General features: G+C 37.2%; 1 protein-coding gene across 10 annotated transcripts in view; it reads left to right on the plus strand.

The window, feature by feature from the left end:
• The window catches only part of DIP2C (disco interacting protein 2 homolog C), a 2,757,794-nt gene that overhangs the window by 1,799,125 nt on the left and 939,628 nt on the right, over positions 1-19,041 (plus strand). For all 10 annotated transcript variants that reach the window (XM_044064688.1, XM_044064689.1, XM_044064690.1 and 7 more), the window contains 2 exons: positions 14,577-14,691; positions 18,489-18,628. In XM_044064688.1, coding sequence (XP_043920623.1) covers positions 14,577-14,691; positions 18,489-18,628 — 255 coding nt within the window. The remainder of the gene's footprint in view (positions 1-14,576; positions 14,692-18,488; positions 18,629-19,041) is intronic.

Genomic DNA, 19,041 nt, shown 5'->3' on the forward strand with positions numbered 1-19,041 from the left:
CAGGCTGCCACCTGGATATCTGTTCACACTTTTACCAAGCATTACCACCTGCCTCTCTTCTCCAAATCTAGGGCAGGGTTTGCTTCTGCAGTCTTGCAGGGCATCCTAGCCAGCCCCTAGCTTCCTTGACTGCCTCCACCCATTTCCTTAGCTTTGGGAATCTACCCAAATGTGATGAAAAGGATATTACAGTGCTGTGGAAAGTACAGCTGTGTACACTTACCATAAATGTAGATGCTCGAGTGTACACAGCTGTACTTTCCACAGCTCCATCCCCCTTTTTTCTCTTTCTCCTTTTGTTACCATTCTTCCTTTATGTTCTCCTTTCCTTACAAGGGACATATTGGTATTTATTTTCCACTGATGGGGTTCTTCCACCAGAACCTGGCCTCCTACTTTGGGGGCTCCTGACAGGTTAGGGAAAAAAACTGATGTAATGATGTTGGCTGCCTTACTTTATACTACTGATGACCTGATGTCAGTCCACAAGTGACACCAACCGATGCAGAAAAAGTCTCTGGTATTCGGGACGGCCAAGGGCTACCCTGGCATGGATAACCCAAATGTGATGACCAACTGTGAATACACTCAACATCTACATTTATGGTAAGTGTACACAACTGTACTTTCCACAGCACTGTAATATCCTTTTCTGGTATTGTCAAGTATAAAATAATGTAATCTGCAAGCTTTTCTTGACTACCATACCAATTTTATATCCTTGAATTTATGAGTCCCTTAATTTCTGTGCCAATGGTTCCAAATGTAATGCAAATAAAAAAGGGGAGAGAGTTCACCCCTACCTGGTTCCTCTGCTCAGAGATTATCAGAGATAACCCCACCCACTTTAATTTTCTCCACCGATCCCTCATGTATCATCCTAATCAACCTTGTAATTTTATCAGGGAATGCAAATGCTTCCAATTCTCTGCTCATAAAATCCCAGCTTACTCTCTCAAATTCTTTCTCTCCATCAAGACCCACCAAGAACAGTGGTATTTTGTTACATTCTGCTTCCGTCTGGATTATCAGTGTTCTGTTAATGTTGTCAAATGTTTGCCTCCCCTCCACAAAACCATATTTATCCATATCTTGTCCTTTTTGGCATCACGTTTGCCAGTCTTTTAGCCATTATCGACATGAACACTTTATAGTCATGGTTTAGTATTGAAATGGACCTGTATGACGCTGGATCTGATGGATTTTTACCCTCTTCAGGTATTAGTTACCACCACTTTCTTCCAGGATGTTGGTACTTCTCCTCTTAAATACTGTTAAACAAAACTATCCAGATTTTTATCAGTTTGTTCTCGCCTAGCTTCCAAACTTCAACAGGAATACTATCTATTCCTGGGTACTTTCCTGGGAATTGGTTATATATCACCATTTTTATCTCATCTCTTCCTATCCTAACTGTTAGTAATTGAGCCTCCTCTACCTCTAACCTTGTCATATTTAATTTTTCCACAAACATTTTCATTTGTGCCTTTTCTTGATTTCCATATTTCTCTGCTTTATACAGACTTTCATAGAATTTCTGAAATGTTTCTAATACTTCTACAGCATTTCTTGCATTTCTTGTTATCTTACTTGTTATAGGTTCCCTAATCTTAGTGACATCCTTTCTACTTTCTGTTGCCTGAGTTGTCATGCTAAAAGTTTTTGTTGCTCTAGAGTTGTTATAAAAAAAAAAAAGTTGCTTAACAGCAATCTTTCTAAACTCATGCATATTATTGAATTAATCCATTATTTTCTGTTTAGCATTCTACAGTTAATACTTGAGTATTTTTCAGTCCCTCTAAGTAATTCTTGTTACTTTTTAACCATATTTCCCTTTCTTTTATTTTTTCCCTATTTTTAAACTCCACTTTAATTTTATCCCACACCCTCACTATATTTTCAGAAGAAATTTCTATGTTCTTTTATAGCTCCTGAATAATTTCCGCTACCCATTTTTTAAATTCCTCTCTTTTCAACAGATAGCTGGGAATATGCCAGTGTCTCATTTTTATTTCATTACCCTATGTTTTTATTTCAGTTATTATTGGCACATGATCTGAAATAGTTATTGGGTACGTATCAAGACCTTCAATTAAGTGCACATGTTCCTGTGAAATGTAAATTCTGTCTAGCCTAGCCCAGTTTTTTGTATCTTGGGAAATATGTAAATTCACTCTGAACTCCTTGTACTGAATTCACATATTCCATGTCAAATATTTTCATAACTTTGTAACAAAAATGAATTTTTATTTTTTGTTACAAATTTGTTTCTACATTCTGTGAAGTGTTTTGGTTCTTTGATTTTCTTAATTTTCTTTAACAATCTACCCTCCTTTGTTATAGTTTCCCTTCTGGGCCCCCCAGACACATCTTCACTTTTGCAAATCAAATTACAGTTCACACATATAAGTAATAGTCCTTGCTAAAAGCTTATTATTTCTCCCAGAATTTTCTTAAGCTTCATTATAGCAGTTTTCAGTAGAATATGAATACATGCCAGTATAATTATCATTCATTGCCAGTAGCCCATTAGTACTATAAGTCTACTATTGTCTTTTTTATCTTCTATTATTATTGTAGCTCATCCTGCAGTTTAATATAGGTACTCCTGTCTTCTTTTGCCACAGATATTCTGCTGAATCATCATCCTGAAAACCTTTCTTTATCAAATTCACATGTTCAGATCTTTCCAAGTATGTCTCCTGTAGCATAGCTATTTGCACTCTACATTTTTAAATATAGTTCACTACTCTTACTTTTTTGTATTTATCTGTGAGGCCATTAATGTTTAAAGACATAGAAAGCATCATATTATTGGGAGATTATTATTCCATTCTTTTATGTATAACAGCTTTTTTTGTTAAATGTCTAGTTTTAGCTTTTGTGTTACATGCATGTACTGTTTGGCATGTTAATCATTTATATAGTTGTTTCTTATCTTAATTTGAGCATGTGTCACATCTTACAGGACTTTTTGTTTTATTGAAAACCTTAAAAAAATACACACACTGAATACCCCCATCACCTATTAACTTAATAATACACACAACTATGTACATTTTCAAATATTGAAGTTTTACCCTACCAATAAGAACAGATGTTCCAGGCTGTGACAGCTACACCAATTCCAAAGATTTCAATATTCAATACTTCTACTACAGTTGGTTATATTTTGATTTCCAGTTTCTAGTAAATGATTTTTTAGCAGCCAGTAGCATTAACCTTAGCAAGGCCTTGCTTGTGTCTAGGCAATTCATGTCCTATATCCTATCTTAAAACAATCATTTCCTTAGTTAAAATAATTTCCTCCCCCAACATTACTAAGTATGGTATATGGAGCTTTTCAAACCTCTCAACGTCATTGCATGCCCAAAAAGCATGTTTTCAGTTGTCTGTCTTTACCATCACACCAACACTGCTATCTGAGAAAGAAAATTCTCTGAAGTCTGCTTGGGGTATAAAATCACTTATGCAAGCACTTGCAAGCAAATATACTAAACCTTCTTGACTTTGCATATGTTGGAGCAATAAAGATGTCTTCCCACTGCTCCTTTATATATTACCTTTGCATTTTCTTTTCCCGAACTTTTCTAGCCTCTTCTGATTGTTTCTTATAGTTACCATGTGATATTTTATATGCCCTACTAGTTAACTCTCAACAACTTCTGTTCTCGAGTCCAGTAAAAAAAAAAACTCGACAGTTTCTTGTAACACTCCCCATCCTCATTTTGCTTGTAATACGTTCTCAATCCCCGATAGGGAAAGCAGTCTCTAACCTGCAGATTAAACTTCCACTTGGCCTCATTCCACTCTTTATTTACTCTTCATAGTTGTATTCTATCAGTACTTTGGTTCATTTGTTAATCCTCTCCAATAAATTCCAGCCCCCTCTTGCCTATTTTCTGTGCCCCCCCCTAATTGCAGGTATCTCTATTGACAGAATCTCCTTTCTCCATTTCAGTATTGGCTTGGCTTAGTTCTTAGAATACTTTCTGCCACTTTATAAATATAACATTCTGTATGCTTGTTGTTGTTGCTCCTCTCCTCAAGGGCCTGCATTCAGAAGCCTTCACTCTCCTTATTTCTGGAGCCTGCTTCAATTTCCTCAGTCATGCCATTCCAGTTTGATTTTTAACTTTCAACATATGTTATGTATATAAACCTTAACTGAGTAGCTCTAAAGTATAACTTCAAGTCAGACAGTACTAAAGCACCTTGTTCTGTGGAGAAACAACTTATCCCACTTAACTCTTTCCCTCTTCCCATTCCAAATAAATCCTTCAGCTCTGTTAATTATGGTTTGCAGTTCACTTCTCTGGTTGATAAAAATATGTCTGCAGTGTATAAAAACTAAATGGACCAGAAACATTTTCACTGCTTTTCTCTTAATACCCATATCTATAATCAAGAGCTGCCAGCTTCTCAATTTTTGTATTATTTTTTTAGTCTAGCCCCACATATCCTTAGCTGCCGTAATAGAATCCTTTTTAATCATATACCTACATATATCAACTTATCATATACCCATAACTATGACTATTGCTAAACCAATAAATTTGTGGATGCATAGTTTATTTTTACAGCTTTTGTTTTATTGTCTTTTATTATATATCATGAAAGGAGCTTCTACTGTGTCAAAATATTCTTACATTCAAGTGTCCTTTTCTGGATCTATCAAGAACAAAATATCATCATCTGCAAATAAAGCTAACTTTTCTTGATTAGCATATGAATTATATCCTTGAATTAGTGAATCCCTTATTTTATGTGCTAATGGCACTAAATGTAAAGCAAACAACAGAGAAAAGCGAACATTCCTGCTTGGTTCCTCTGTACAAACACCTCTTATCAGAGAGGAAACCTCCCACCTTAGCTAATCCGTCTGACCCTTCATATATCATCCTATTTACACCTACTGTTATGTCAGGGAGCACAAATGATACCATTGCCCTCATTGCATCAAGACCCACCAACAGTTGCTTTGGGATGATCGTCACTATTTTATTAATGTTGCTAAATGTTTGCCTCCCTTCCACAAAACCATATTGATTGATATCTATTTGTAACACCCCTGACATTCTGTTACCTAGCATAGACGTAAATTATAATCATGGTTTAAAATTGAAATGTGTCTGTATGAAGCTGGGTGTGATGAGATGTTTACCCTCTGGTGAAAAATGTGCTGGTACTGTCACCTCTTTTTAAATATCAAATACATTTCAGTTCTGTATCACTGTCTTCCATTCTAACTCTCAGACTTCTAGAGGAATAACATGTTGATTGATTACACATCACCATTTTCTCATTCCTTCTTGTCTTGGATATTAGTTATTGAACCTTATCTTTTTCTAAGCTTGTCATAGTTTTGTTTTCCAAAAACAGTATTTCCATTTGTGCCTTTTCTTGATTTTCCCATTCTGTCGCTTTATTCAAATATTTGTAGACATTTCAAAACATACCTAAGGCCACTATAGGATCTTTGATTAGTTGTCTTGTCAGAGGCTCTTTAATTTCTACTTTATGTTGCCTATGTCATTGTGCTAAGCATTTTTTTTGCTATGGAAATAATTAAAAATTCATATGTATTACCCATATGGTCCTTTATTTCCCTTTATCACTCAGCAATTACTCCTCTTCTCATTCTGTGAGATTCCCCCTCTTCTGAAATACTTTAGCCTTTGTCAAGTTTTATTACTTGCTTCCTGTATCTCTTTCTGTCTTTCTCTTGTTTATACCATTTCTTAAACTCCATTTTCAATTTATCCCACTCCTTCGCTATCCCTTCTGAAGAAATGTCTTCCCTAATAACACTTTAATAATGTCTACTATCCATTCCTTAAATTCCTGTCTTTTTTACAAGTAGACAAGTACCAATGTCTTTATTACTCCATTGTTCTGCATCTTTGTCCTTAGTCTTTATTGGCGTATAATCTGAAATTGTTAATGGATGTATGTCCAAACTTTCAATTTAATACACACAGTCCTGTGAAATGTAGTTTCTGTCCAGCCTAGCCTAGTTATTGTAGCTTATTGAATAATATATAGATTCTTTATCAGTTTCTGCTACTAGATTCACATCTTCCATTTCAAATGTTCTTGTATATATTTTTTGGATATACACCCTCTTTTACTATATTTCCACTCTAGGTTCCCCTGTTAAACCCTCAATATTGCAAATTGGGTCCTAGTCCCCATCCGTTAACACTGTTACCTGCTGAAAGGTAATTTTCCCCAAAATTCTTTTTACTTTTCTAATATTAGTTTTATGTGAAATATAAATACATGTCAGCGTAATCCTTCTTCCTTGCTAGTAACCCCTTACCACCACAAATCTACCATTATTGTCTGTCTTTTGCTCCTTTCTCACTATTAGAGACCCTCTGTCTGTCAGTATTATTACCCCTCCCCCTTTCCAATGGCCCCAGTAGTCTAATTAATATTCTTTCTTTGACAAATTCACATGTTCATCTCAATTCAAATGCATCTCCTGTAACATTGCTATTCGCACCCATTACTGCTTAATGTAATTCATTACTCTTTGTTTTTTGTTTGTACCTACAATGCCATTGACATCCCCATGATAAAATTGATAAGGCAATCATTTTGATAAGAAAATACAAATAAAGAGCAGTAACATGGATAAAGGCAAGTCCAAGAAACACTAGTAAATCAGCAAAAAATGAACAGACTGACCAACACAGCTCAGAGTTAAAGTAAAAAAGTTTAATATAATGGCAAGCGCTTTCTCACCTATTGGCATATCAGACTGTGTTTTTGTGGTCTGTTGAAGCGCTAAAAGGTGTGAAAGCACTTACCCAAGTGTGTATATAGGTTCATAGCTTCATAGGTAGGTACTAGGCTATTGGCCCTAGGGCCTATATAAGCTTAGCCAAATAGTACCCTGGCTTTTGCCACCCAAGAAAATTATTTTCCTGTGCCCCTGTCAAGCAGAGCCACAGAAGTTATCCCCGGGGTGAATTTCCTATCTCCCATCCAATCATCAAGATTTTTCTTGAAGAGTGCTAATGAGGAGCTTTGTTTGGTATAGATAGGTAGTTTGTTCCAGAGTATGGGAAGTCTCTGAGGCAGGAATCTATCCCTCCAGCATGTTCTGTTTATTGTGGTGACAAGGTTTAGGTCCCTAGAGTGTGTAGCTCGGAGGGATTGGGATTTCTTTACGTGGAGCATGTCCAACAGCTCTGGGTTTGACATAGCTTTGTATGTTGGGCAGAGATCGCCTATATATATTTATATATATATATATATATATATATATATATATATATATATATATATATATATGAAAACCACTAATTACTAAATAACTTCTAATAAATCAATGAAACAACTCACATGACTTCAGCGCCTGTTTTAAAGATACATCATTATTTAAACCGGATCTTTTTCTGCTTGCATGGTAATAATCCATCTCACTTCAGCATATTCTATTCTATAATAAAATCTCCCCCTCTCAGATCATTATTCATGAGCTGTAATGCTAAAAATATAAAAGAATGTGAATTACCACATAAATGAACATGCTTCATTAATGCATTAAAATTTTTATTTCTGCGCATGTCATACACATGCTCTAAAATATTTTTCATAAATGAGTGATTCATTTTACCTATGTAAAAACACACAAAGATGGTGCAGAAAGCCTAGTTAAGGTATGTCTGTGCTGTTATAGTCTGCAAATAAGTTTGGCGTATGGAAACGTCTTGTATCAGGATGAACAAAGTGCTGAGTTGTGCTTATATAGTTATACGCATTGCAAAAATTGCAAGGATAAGTGCCTATACGTTCTAAGGTTACTGTAATCTTGCTTCATTTATAACAAAGTTACTGTTATAACACCTTTTTATTTTTAAAACACAATTTAGGTTGAGCACCTACAGCTCACTTTAGAGCATCATCGGCCATCAAAATGAGCCAGTTCTTCTTAATCACATCGCAGACCAAATGAATGTCACTAGAGTATGTGAGAGGAACCCTAGTGACATTAGACTGTGTCAGGTGCATAATCAGATGCATTGTCCAAGTTGTTTTATAAAGAGTGGTGTCTAGCCTTACCTTATCTAGCACAATATACCTCATTCATCATTTTATTGACGTTATTCACAGGCTAACCTCTGCTTATAAAATCATTACATAGGCCCTGAAATGCCTGTCGTCATTGATCATGTCCATTATTATAAACTGGCCTTTAACCAGATTTTTATGACCATACCTGGAGGTGCATGCTAAATTGATGTAACAAACTATTCCTTCTACAGGGTTTTTTTTTTATATGCACTGGTATTAATATGACACTCATTGGTCTTGGTGATAGTAACGTCCAAAAAATCAAGACTATGGGGAGAATAATTAGATGTAAACTTTAAGAAGGTGGTAGTGCTTTCAAAGGTAATGGACCAATTCATGTGATAATGATACAGGACTTGCCCATATCAAAAAGACGTCATCTACAAAGTGTTTGTAGAGTTTAATATATTGAAACTTATTGTCTACTAAAACTCTTGTCATCTCCCAGTACGCTAACACCATATTGGAGTAACTATTGGCACATACTGTGGCCATAGCCACCCCAACTTTCTGTACGTAAAATGTATCCTCAAAAATGTAAAACTTGTTCTCAGATAATAGATAAATCAAGCTAATCTGTCCATTAGAATAAGTACTATTCATCATAAGAAACAATCTAACACAATCAACTCCCATTTCATTTGGAATGATAAACAAAGAGCACACATCTAATGTAACAAACAGGCAATCGGAAATCTCATTAAAATCTTGCTTGCATTCAAATTACATTTGTAAAAAGTGTTTAGTATCTTTAAGAACTGAAAATGCCGCATCTAAAACAGGTTTAAGCATTTTTTCAACATAACTAGACAAGAATTCCATAAGCCAATCAAATCTGATACAATAGGGCTCATGGGTGGTTTAATAGGAGCCTTGTACATTTTTGGTAAACCATATATAACCAGAATAAGTGGTTGTTCAACTAGAAAAAAAATATATGTATCATAAGGAAAAAAAGCCCACTCATATGAAAGTCATATAACATGGAATGAATATGCCTAACCAATCTATCAACAGATGACTTTTGTAATAAAGCACAAGTATTAGAATCAGAAAGTATGGTAGATATAGAGTCCAAATAAAACTTTCTATCCTTTACAATGATTCCACTGCCTTTGTCTACCAGTTGAATTTGAACCGACTGGAATTCTTGTAATTGTATTAACGCTATACGTTTTCTCTCAGTCAGATTGAAAAACTTACTTGCATGTGGCAAAGATAGAGTTTACAATGTCTGATTCACAAGTTCTAAGATATGCTTCCAATAATGGGTGCACGACTGGAACAAATGTGCTGGATTTTCTCAAATTAGAGACTTGCTTTTCATTTGGAAAAATACATTTCAACATTACCCTCCTAGCAAAAATTTCAAATCCATTATTACATCACAAATATTTGAGCGGCTAGACAGTATAAATGACAAATGTTTCTCAAGTACTGCAAACTGGTCATCATTGAGTTGAAAGGAAAAAATTTTATACATCGATGACCTTTTGTTTTTTTGTGTGTTGAAACCTATATCACTTGTTGAATTTAATTCACCAATAGCTTACGTTGTTTTCTGCCATGGCTCAAAGGCCACCTCAACTGGAAATTCTCTTCCACTCGTAAAGGGGCAGGCAGACTTGGAAAAAATTATGAAGATGAAGTAGCAGTGGGATTTGATTTCTTCCAGACATCAGGTACAACATCAGAAGTCTGCTGTGCTCCATTAGATGTAACCATATCAGATATAGAAGGTGCACATCTAGCAGTGGTCACTCTCATAGAATTAGCCCCTCATTACAGTCATTTAAATTCAGAAAATTTTCTCTGTTGTTCAAAGCTTCAGATTGTACATTATTTTGTATACTGCTCCTCGGCCATGTAAAAATATTAACAGCTTTAAAATCAGAATAATCACGTTAATTTTTTTTTTGTTTCTGACTCTGCAGCCTCAGCTCATATACAGAGATGTTATTATACATCTCATCCAAACCCAACCGATATGTTTCTGAGCCAAATTTAGTGTTTAATGTTTGTTGTAACAAATTGATTTCATCAAGGAGTATTTTCTTCACTGGGTTCCAGAAAAAAAAAAAATCAATCAACATTTTCATATAATTAAAGCCCAAGTCAAGACTGAGCATTTTCCAGTATTTCAAGAGTTCAGGGTAAGTATTCCCATATGTAGGCATTCTGAAAACATGCAGCCCTCTAGGTATAATTTTAAAGTATAGGCAAGCCTCTAAAAAAAATTGCCTCTGCAGTCATTTGACCTTAAATAGCTTACTTTCCAGTTCTTTCAAAGAACGTTGGAAAGCTTCCACACTCAGCTTATCTGTTTCAGAGATATTTTCATTCTTATAATATATCGGTAAGTGCTTTCACACCTACTGGCACTTCAGACAATAAAAACACAGTAAATCACAAGCATGCATATATCTATCTTTTTATATATATGTGTGTGTGTGTGTGTGTGTGTAACATATATACTGCTGATCTTTTTAACTGTGCTCCTCCAGTTCCTTCCCAAGGATGGTGCTCCTCCTGTTGATACTTTGGCAAGGACCTGTAGTAATATAGTAAGTCCCTGTTATTGTCTTTCAATAAAGAAACCCCCAACTCATGTATGCCTCATCTTGCTAAAGGAATGGGAGCCAAACTTTGATTTAGAGAGCTGCCTGTGGTGAGAGGGATGTAGATTAAGGTATCACTAGAGGCATGCAGGTCTTTAGAGTGGCAGACATAGGCAATCACTGTACTTTGTACCAGACTGAGATGTTTTATGACAAAGCAGCTTATCTATCTGGAGAGAGCACATAAACAGCTGACAGTCATGCACTTTTCAGGTGGTCAATAGATTGTGTAGTCCAGTCTACCTCAACAGCCATTGAACTTTACCATCTCAACAGTGTGAGTTGGCCACATGTCTTTTCATTGACAAACTTGCCACTACTAGTTCTGCTTTTCTCATCCAAACCCTATGGGCACTTCTCAAGTCACTAATAGAGCTTGTTCTTCTTGGTCAGCGTATTCTATCCCTAGTCATAATGAACTCCTAATGGTGATATCACACATGAGTTGTTACTGTTGTATTACTCCTGTTCTGTGGAGCTTGAACTGACTGTTCACTTTTTTATCATCTTTAAAATTGTTAGCATTGGTGTACTTGTCCATACATAATTTAGGTTCTTCTTACCGGAGAAGTCATAATGTAATATTGCCCTGTGGATGTTGTTTTCTGCCTTTAAGAGGCTAATGACAGTTCCATGGGTGTGGCGTGAAACCCATGATTATCCATGTTTCACTCATCTTGGCCCACAACTATGGAACATACTTCCTTGGTGGTTGAGGGAGTATATCAAATTGGCTTCGGCAAATCTCTAAAGACTTATCATTTTGAGCTGACTTTTTGTAAGAATGGGGCTAATCAGTTCCGGGTTTTCTTTCACTACCTGCTTTTTTGCCCATTGATTATCATTACTGTAGTTATCTATTTAGTTATATTTACTTATTTTGTTGGCATACATGTTTTTACTTTATCTTATTCATTATTCATTCTGCTATGGCATTTTCAAGATACAGTTGGTTGACAGCCATATCATTTACACCATTTTACTGCAACTAGGTTTTGTTGTGATGTCTTTGTTTTCCTTAGTTATTCAATGTAGTGGATGTATTTTATTTTCTGCATGTTTTTTAAACGACATTCAGACTTCATTTTTTGTATTGCCTCACCACTATATCCCCTGCCTCCACAAAAGCCACTCACAATCTATGTTCTGCATTCCAGAACAAAGCATAAGTTTTAGCTTTCCATCCAACATCCCACCTCAAAGTTGATCAAAGATCCATTGCATCTCTCAATGCACCTGTAAGAGGTGCATTATCCCTTGCAATGTGAAGTCTGCCAGGCCTACTTGAAGTCAGCCTTGATCTGCTTCAGTATATCCAAAGATGAGCTATCTTTGAATAATGTGAGTAGTATCCAGTCCTACAGTCAAGAATCTCTGTCTATAGCTCAGAATTAGGGGGTTGCTTTTCATTTAGCGACCACCTATTTTTTGTTTGCACTTAGCATTGCTGTCCTGACATACATAGCAGGGGCTAGTGTATGCTGCTTTTATACTCTCGCTCTTTCTTTGTTCCTTTTTTTTTCCTAATTTGCAAGTGGCTTAAGACTTAATACTTTTTTTTTTAATTGTGGAACTCTTGATCCTGGACTGAATTATTTAATTCATGGCCATACCTCTCAATTGTACAGAATTTTGCAGAATGTCCAGACATCTGCTTCTTGTTTTTGGTGTGTTCCTCATAAAATGTGTAGTTTTCTTTCAAATCATTAAGAATCAAAGTTGCTAAATATTGAATGTAGACTTAATATGCTTTAGAAAGTGCATGCCGATGCAAAACCTATAACCATATCAAGTGTCTAAGTTTACAAAAGCAATATTTAAAGTCTGTCCCTAATTTTGTAACATTTTCCCCCATTATTTTTCGTTTTGCACAGAATTCTTGTGTTAATTGCTTGAAAGGTATGTTTATGGTATTGTTTTGTTTAATGGGTACTTAAATTGATGGACTTAAGAAAACTTCTGTTTTATTCAGATTCTCTACTTTAGATTTTCATAGTTTCATAGGCTGGTACTAGGCTATTGGCCCTAGGGCCTATACAAACCTAACCATAACAATTCCCTGGATATTTCTTCCCACAATATTTACTTCCCTGGACCCCTGTCTAGCATAATAATTGTCTAGATGAATTTCCTATCTCCCATCCAATCGTCAAGGTTCCTTTTGAAGTGGGCCAAGGAGGTGCTCTGCTTGACATGTATAGGTTCATAGGTAGGTACTAGTCTATTGGCCCTAGGGTCTATACAAGCCTAGCCAAAAAGGTGGTACCCTGGCTTTCGCCACCCAAGAAAATTATTTTCCTGTGCCCCTGTCAAGCAGAACCACAGAAGTGATTCCCGGGGTGAATTTCCTATTACCCATCCAATCATCATGATTTTTGTTGAAGAGTGCTAATGAGCAGCTCTGTTTGACATAGATAGATAGTCTTCCAGAGTATGGGAAGTCTCTGGGACAGGAATCTATCTCTTCAGCATGTTCTGTTTATTGTGGTGACAAGGTTTAGGTCCCTAGAAGCGTGCAGCTTGGAGAGATTGGGATTTCTTTAAGTGCAGCATGTCCAGCAGCTCTGGGTTTGACATAGCTTTACTTGTTAGGCAGAGATCACATCTGAGTAGGCGATATGCGATGGAGTAAAGCTGGAGTTTTTTGAGTTGGTCTGCGTAAGGTATCTGTTTGAGGCAAGTAATCCTCTTTGTGAGGTAATTTTGCAGCCTTTCCAGTTGTTGTAGATGTCTTGTGAGGTACATACCAAAAGGGGCATTGTACTCTATAATGGGTCTAATGAGTGATGAGTAGAGGGGAACAATGACCTCTTTTTTTCTGGATGAGAAACCTTTTATGATGAGGTGTGCCACGTAGAAGGATTTCCTGACCACTGTGGCGATGTGATTATCAAAGGAGAGACTACTGTCCACCTGTGTCCCAAGGTCTCTGGGCAGGTATGGGCAGTCTATTCCAGAGTATGGGGAGTCTCTGGGTCAGGAACCTATCCCTCCAGCATGTTTTGTTCATTGTGATGACAAGGTTTAGATCCCTGGAGCGTGTGGCTCTGAGGGATTGGGATTTCTTTAAGTGGAGCATATCCAACAGCTCAGGGTTTGACATGGCCTTGTATGTTAAGCAGAGATTGCCTCTGAGTAGACGATATGCCACAGAGTATAGCTGGAGTTTTTTTAGATGGCCAGTATAGGGAATCTGCTTTAGGCCTGTGATTCTTTTAGTGAAGTATTTCTGCGGCCTTTCCAGCTGTTGCAGATGTCTTGTTTTTGTTTTTCTTCAGTTTGGTTAGACATTTTACTTGTGGTGACTCCTTCACCTGCTTTACTTGTTTAGCAGCTCAGAGACTACTACTTTATTGTCTTTTTTTATTGTCTCTTGACTAGCCTTAATTATTGTTGTAGTTTAGGTTAATATGCAGAAGTACTACTATGCTTTTCATTATGTTGTCTTGCATTCAATGTCCATGCTTGCCACATGTTAACTTATCTCATCACCTTTCATAGATATTTCACTCTGTGCAGTTAACTTTGTGTTTCTAATTTTGTTTAGGCTTTTTTAGTAATTCATTGTGTGTTGTGTGTATATTTGTATTTTCTACCCTTACTTGTACATTTGACTGGGGTTATGGTTGATATTATGAAGATATTTACAAAGTTTCTGTGCACCACACATGATGAGTAATGACTCATTCTGTTTTATTGATCTAGGCAGTCACTGCAAGGTCTGAGGACAAGTCTTTGTTATTCACACTTCTCTGTCTTGCAGTTTATTTCAAAGCACTTCCTGTATGTCTTTTTGCCACTTGTTGAATACATTGTGCTAATTCATAAGTGAATTCTTTTGTTTGATTATGTGTTGTATTGTCATAATTGCAGGGTCTATTTCTTCCTGTGATGCATTCCTCAATGTCTTCCAGAGCAAAGGTCTGCGGCAGGAGGTCATTTGTCCATGTGCTAGTTCACCTGAAGCCTTAACTGTGGCTATAAGAAGGTGAGTACATTTAATTTTTTACCTTTTTTGATGACTGAGGCATGTTGCGTATGCTTGAAAACACTGGTTAAAAAGTTTCATGAAATCAGATGGTAGTATTAGTTTTAAGTGAAAGAACTGGGCAATGAAAAGTGCAATATACACTCAGCTGCTTTCTACAAATGTTTGTAGAAAGTTGAGTTTTGTAAAGCTGATTTTTTTTGCAAGCATGGGCATGTACTTGTTTTATATGAATCTTTGTGTTTCTGCCAAGCTAAATAGCTTTCTTGTTGAGAATTTTTCACCTTTGCGGTGGCTTATTTGTCATCAGGAAATTCTTAAAAAATATTTTCTCACTGTTTCTTGCTTTGGCCTTTTGCAGTTTAGCCGATTAGCCCTTTCATCTCCACATCACCCCATAGTGGAGGTATTTGGAAGCACTTTCCACTAAGCTCATATGGTACCGAAGTGGTGATTGAAAACAGGGGAAGAGCTGGTGATGGTTTGCTGTTATATATGACTGTCTTATATTTTTTTAATGCCCTTATCCCTTCTCCTCCTAACAGCTGGCAGGTACAGTTCCCTGCTTACTGTATGGACCCACATTATAGGTGTTTGCTTCCATACACCAATGCACCTGCTACACTGCAGTGCCACGTCTTACCAGGTGATGTGCTTCTTGCTTGTTCCTGTGATTTATGTCTGCTCCTAGTCTGCCATCCATGTGGTGCTTGAGGTACAAGATGTGACTTATTCCATTAAAATCATTACAGTGGCATTGATCACCAACTCCCACCACCCCCCCCCCCCAACCAGTCATGTGCCCAGGTTCATTATTCAGTCCTTGGTCATATAGCATGTATTTAGGCCTTTGTCTGTCAGTCCACTGAATTGTATTATTTTTACAGAGTTTTATAGTGTTGCAAAAGATAACAAGTGTCTTAATGACAGTATTATTTAATTATCCATCTATCTTTTGTTGACTGGGTTAGTCCTACAAGGGTATTGGCCACTTTTTCAAGGGAATCCAGAGGTGGCATTTATACTCTAGTAAAAATTTGGCGAGGGCATCAGGAAACTTTCCCTGCTCTTTTCAGTAGGTGGCACTGGGATATTTTACATCCATGTGAGATACCACTGACTCAGGCAGATGGCACTTACAGTTTAATATTGCTAATCCCCTCTCGTCTTTATGCTGCACTACAGTTCAGATACCTGGTGTGGAATAAAACCCATAGCCTTCTGCGCCAAAAGTGAGTGTGTTAGCCACTGATTCTGCAAATTGATACTGTTGTGAATTTCTAATAGCTTTTTAAAGAGCTATGTTGTGTATATCAGTAAAAGAAGATAATTGTTTGAGAGTCGATTTCTTAAAAAAAAAAGGAAAGTTTAAATTAACTTTTGAGTTGGCTAAGGTTTTTGGGAAACTGTATATGAGGGTAAGGAACAAGCTGAAGTTTGACAGTCTGGGGGTACAAATTCTCTCTTCTGTGGCACTTGTATTTCACACTCACAGGAGGTACTGAGAGGGGGATGTATTGAATGTGGAGTACATGACACATGAATGACTTGTATGTACAAGGCTGCTGTTCACATTGATATTTGCTGATGCAGCCTTTGACTACATGGTGTCCCATAAGAGACGTAAGTGTGTGGCGCTGTCAATGTTAAAAGGACAGGAATATTTCTAGTAAGTAGAAAATGTATTTCCTAGTAAACAGCTGTTCATATTAAAAAATAATGTGAAATAAAACTGCCTTTTTATGGACAGTATTCTAGAGGCATGTACTTAGACCTGGTAAGTTTACTTTGTTATACATGTTCAGAATATTTTTCTTTTTGTCCCCCATTTGCCATATCTTTGGAATCCTAATCAGTCTCCAATGCAACACAGAGGTGATGATGAGCTTAATCGGTGCTGTCCTGACAGTAATAGCAGCTTTTCTGCCTTTGGTTTACTCTTAGCCCCACCTGTGTATAATGTATCTATTTACATCAGTGTGATTCATGCACAGATGCTTCCAGCTGTGCTGTAGACCATGGGGGGGGGGGGTTGCAGTGTTTTTCTACATTTGGTCTACCCTTAAACCCACACCCTTTGCATGGCTTCTAGTGACATCCATAAAGTTCATTTGTACATTCTTCCAGTAATACACCATCTGCATCCTCACAGTACGAAGGTGGCGTTTCCTTTTAGGCCTGCCTTTAACCCTACCAATGCATATGGCATCAAGTGACTTCACTATGGTTCATGTGCATATGTTTCAACACAGTGCATCTTCTGCTGCAGACTGTCCTGGCAGTACAGGTGGATTTTGCCCTTTGACTCATCTTTAACCCAACTCCCTGTGTTAGTCATTCAGTGATGTTAGTATGGATGAAATGCATGTACTTCTGTTTGTATTACTGTCTACTGCTGCTGATTGACCTACACTTCTCTTGAGTCTTTAATATGAGCTGCTCGTTTTGTTGTGACTTCAGTACATTTTAGATTGACATCTCAGTAAAGCAAGTTATAGCAAAGTGCTGCTCATAAAACAACAAAAATGAGAAATGTTGCCATTGTTTTTTGTTTGGCTACAGTTGTATTAAGATAGGTTGTGTAGGTACAATGTATATAAGACAGAAGCTGATTGCCATTTAAGGCTTTTTTTCTTGCCTCCATCCGCATAATGCTCCATTATTTAAATACTGCTTGCTACTCAGTATTTTACTGTAAGGGTGATGTAAGTAAACATCTGGGATGTAGGTCTGCTGAGCTCAGATTTGCAATGCTAGTGCAATCCCACAGTATATATCTTTACGTTTATTACCAGCTTTCTTACAGGTGGATCTGCTTGGCCTGTGTCCAAACTTTGGAGGTCAAGAAACAGAAGTTGCTTAGTTGTAAGAGAACTGGAGTCAAGGAGGAGGAGCTACAGGCATGCTGAGTTATGTGGAAGAAGCAGCCTTAAATGTATGCCCAGAGTGCACACAGGAGCTTTCTTTGCAAGTGGCAGCAAGTCAGTGCAGTGGCTAAATCCTCTGTAGTCTGAATAATGTAGAGTTGCAGAGGACCAAAAGGAGAAAAACCGAACATAAAGGGGAAAACACTGATCATAAATTATGGTACGATATTTTATTTAAGCTACAGTTGTCAATTTCATAAATATTTTTGCCTGGCTCCTTAATGCAGAAGGAAGGAGCCCTGACTGAAACCTTAAGTATGTTCAGTTAGTGACTGTGACAATAGCGGAGTCAGGCAGGGAGGAGACGAGTGAGGGGGCATGGCCCTCTTGCTTCTCTCGGCAGGTTGCATACACTCAGGGAGCGCACAGGAAAGTCAGAATTATTTCAAAGAGAGTGTGGAAACTGCTAGCGCCAGTGCTCAAGAAACATTGGCAGAGTTGCTTGCTAGTGTATGTCCATCAAGTAAGTAAAGGACCTTCCTGCACTGTCAACCCATTGTTTGCCACTGCCTTCCGTAAGCATCCATGATGGCTGCCTTAATGATACCCCCTCTTGGTCGACCCTCACCCTGAAGGTTTGGAATGAATAGGTTGATTGCCTGAAAAGGGGGCTGATAATTAGTAGACAGCAGAGGCAAAGTGTAATTAAAAAAAGAAGACATAAAAAAAATTCATAAGTACTTTTGTTTTAGAGTGCATTCTAAGCTTTATACTATTGAAGCTTTGCTACTGCCAGTAAACCTTTGCATTATTGAAAGCTTACATGGTGGCGGCATCTTCAGCGTATACAGTATTTATTCGGTAGTGGTAACATTGATAACAGTTTGACAATTTATGTTGTACACAAGACTCATAACTGACATGTTGCAGGCCAACAGATGACAGCAATCAACCGCCTGGCAGGGGAGTTCTTTCCATGCATGGTCTCACTTACGGGGTAATCAGAGTGGACTCGGAAGAAAAGCTGTCTGTTCTGACAGTACAAGATGTTGGCTTGGTGATGCCAGGAGGTAAGACGTCTGTATGTGCATTTGTTTTTACCCCTCTAGTCCTGTGACATTTTTACAAACAAAGTTTAAGGCATTCAAAGTTTACGGCACTAAAGCACCAGGAAGTAGCGTGAAATACATACGAGTGTATGATTATTTTTGTTTTAACCTTTCCATGCTTTCCACTATGATAATCTTAAACATTTTTGAATTCATGTTTTGTTTTTACCTGTCTGGTTGGTTTGATCGTGGAACAAAGTTCACTTTGTTGTCTATGCTTAGAACAGCTCTAGTTTGGCCGTAATATCCCCTGAGCATACAGCTCTACCTGTTGCCTATTCAGCTATTTAATTCACTAATTATTAATTGAACAATGTACTTGTTTGTCGCTGTGTACTTGTTGCTGAGTCTGCCTTATAATATCAGACCCATTC

This window comes from Protopterus annectens, chromosome 3.part0 (assembly GCF_019279795.1).
Source record: "Protopterus annectens isolate FY-2018-M chromosome 3.part0, PAN1.0, whole genome shotgun sequence".
Taxonomy (NCBI): domain Eukaryota; kingdom Metazoa; phylum Chordata; order Ceratodontiformes; family Protopteridae; genus Protopterus; species Protopterus annectens.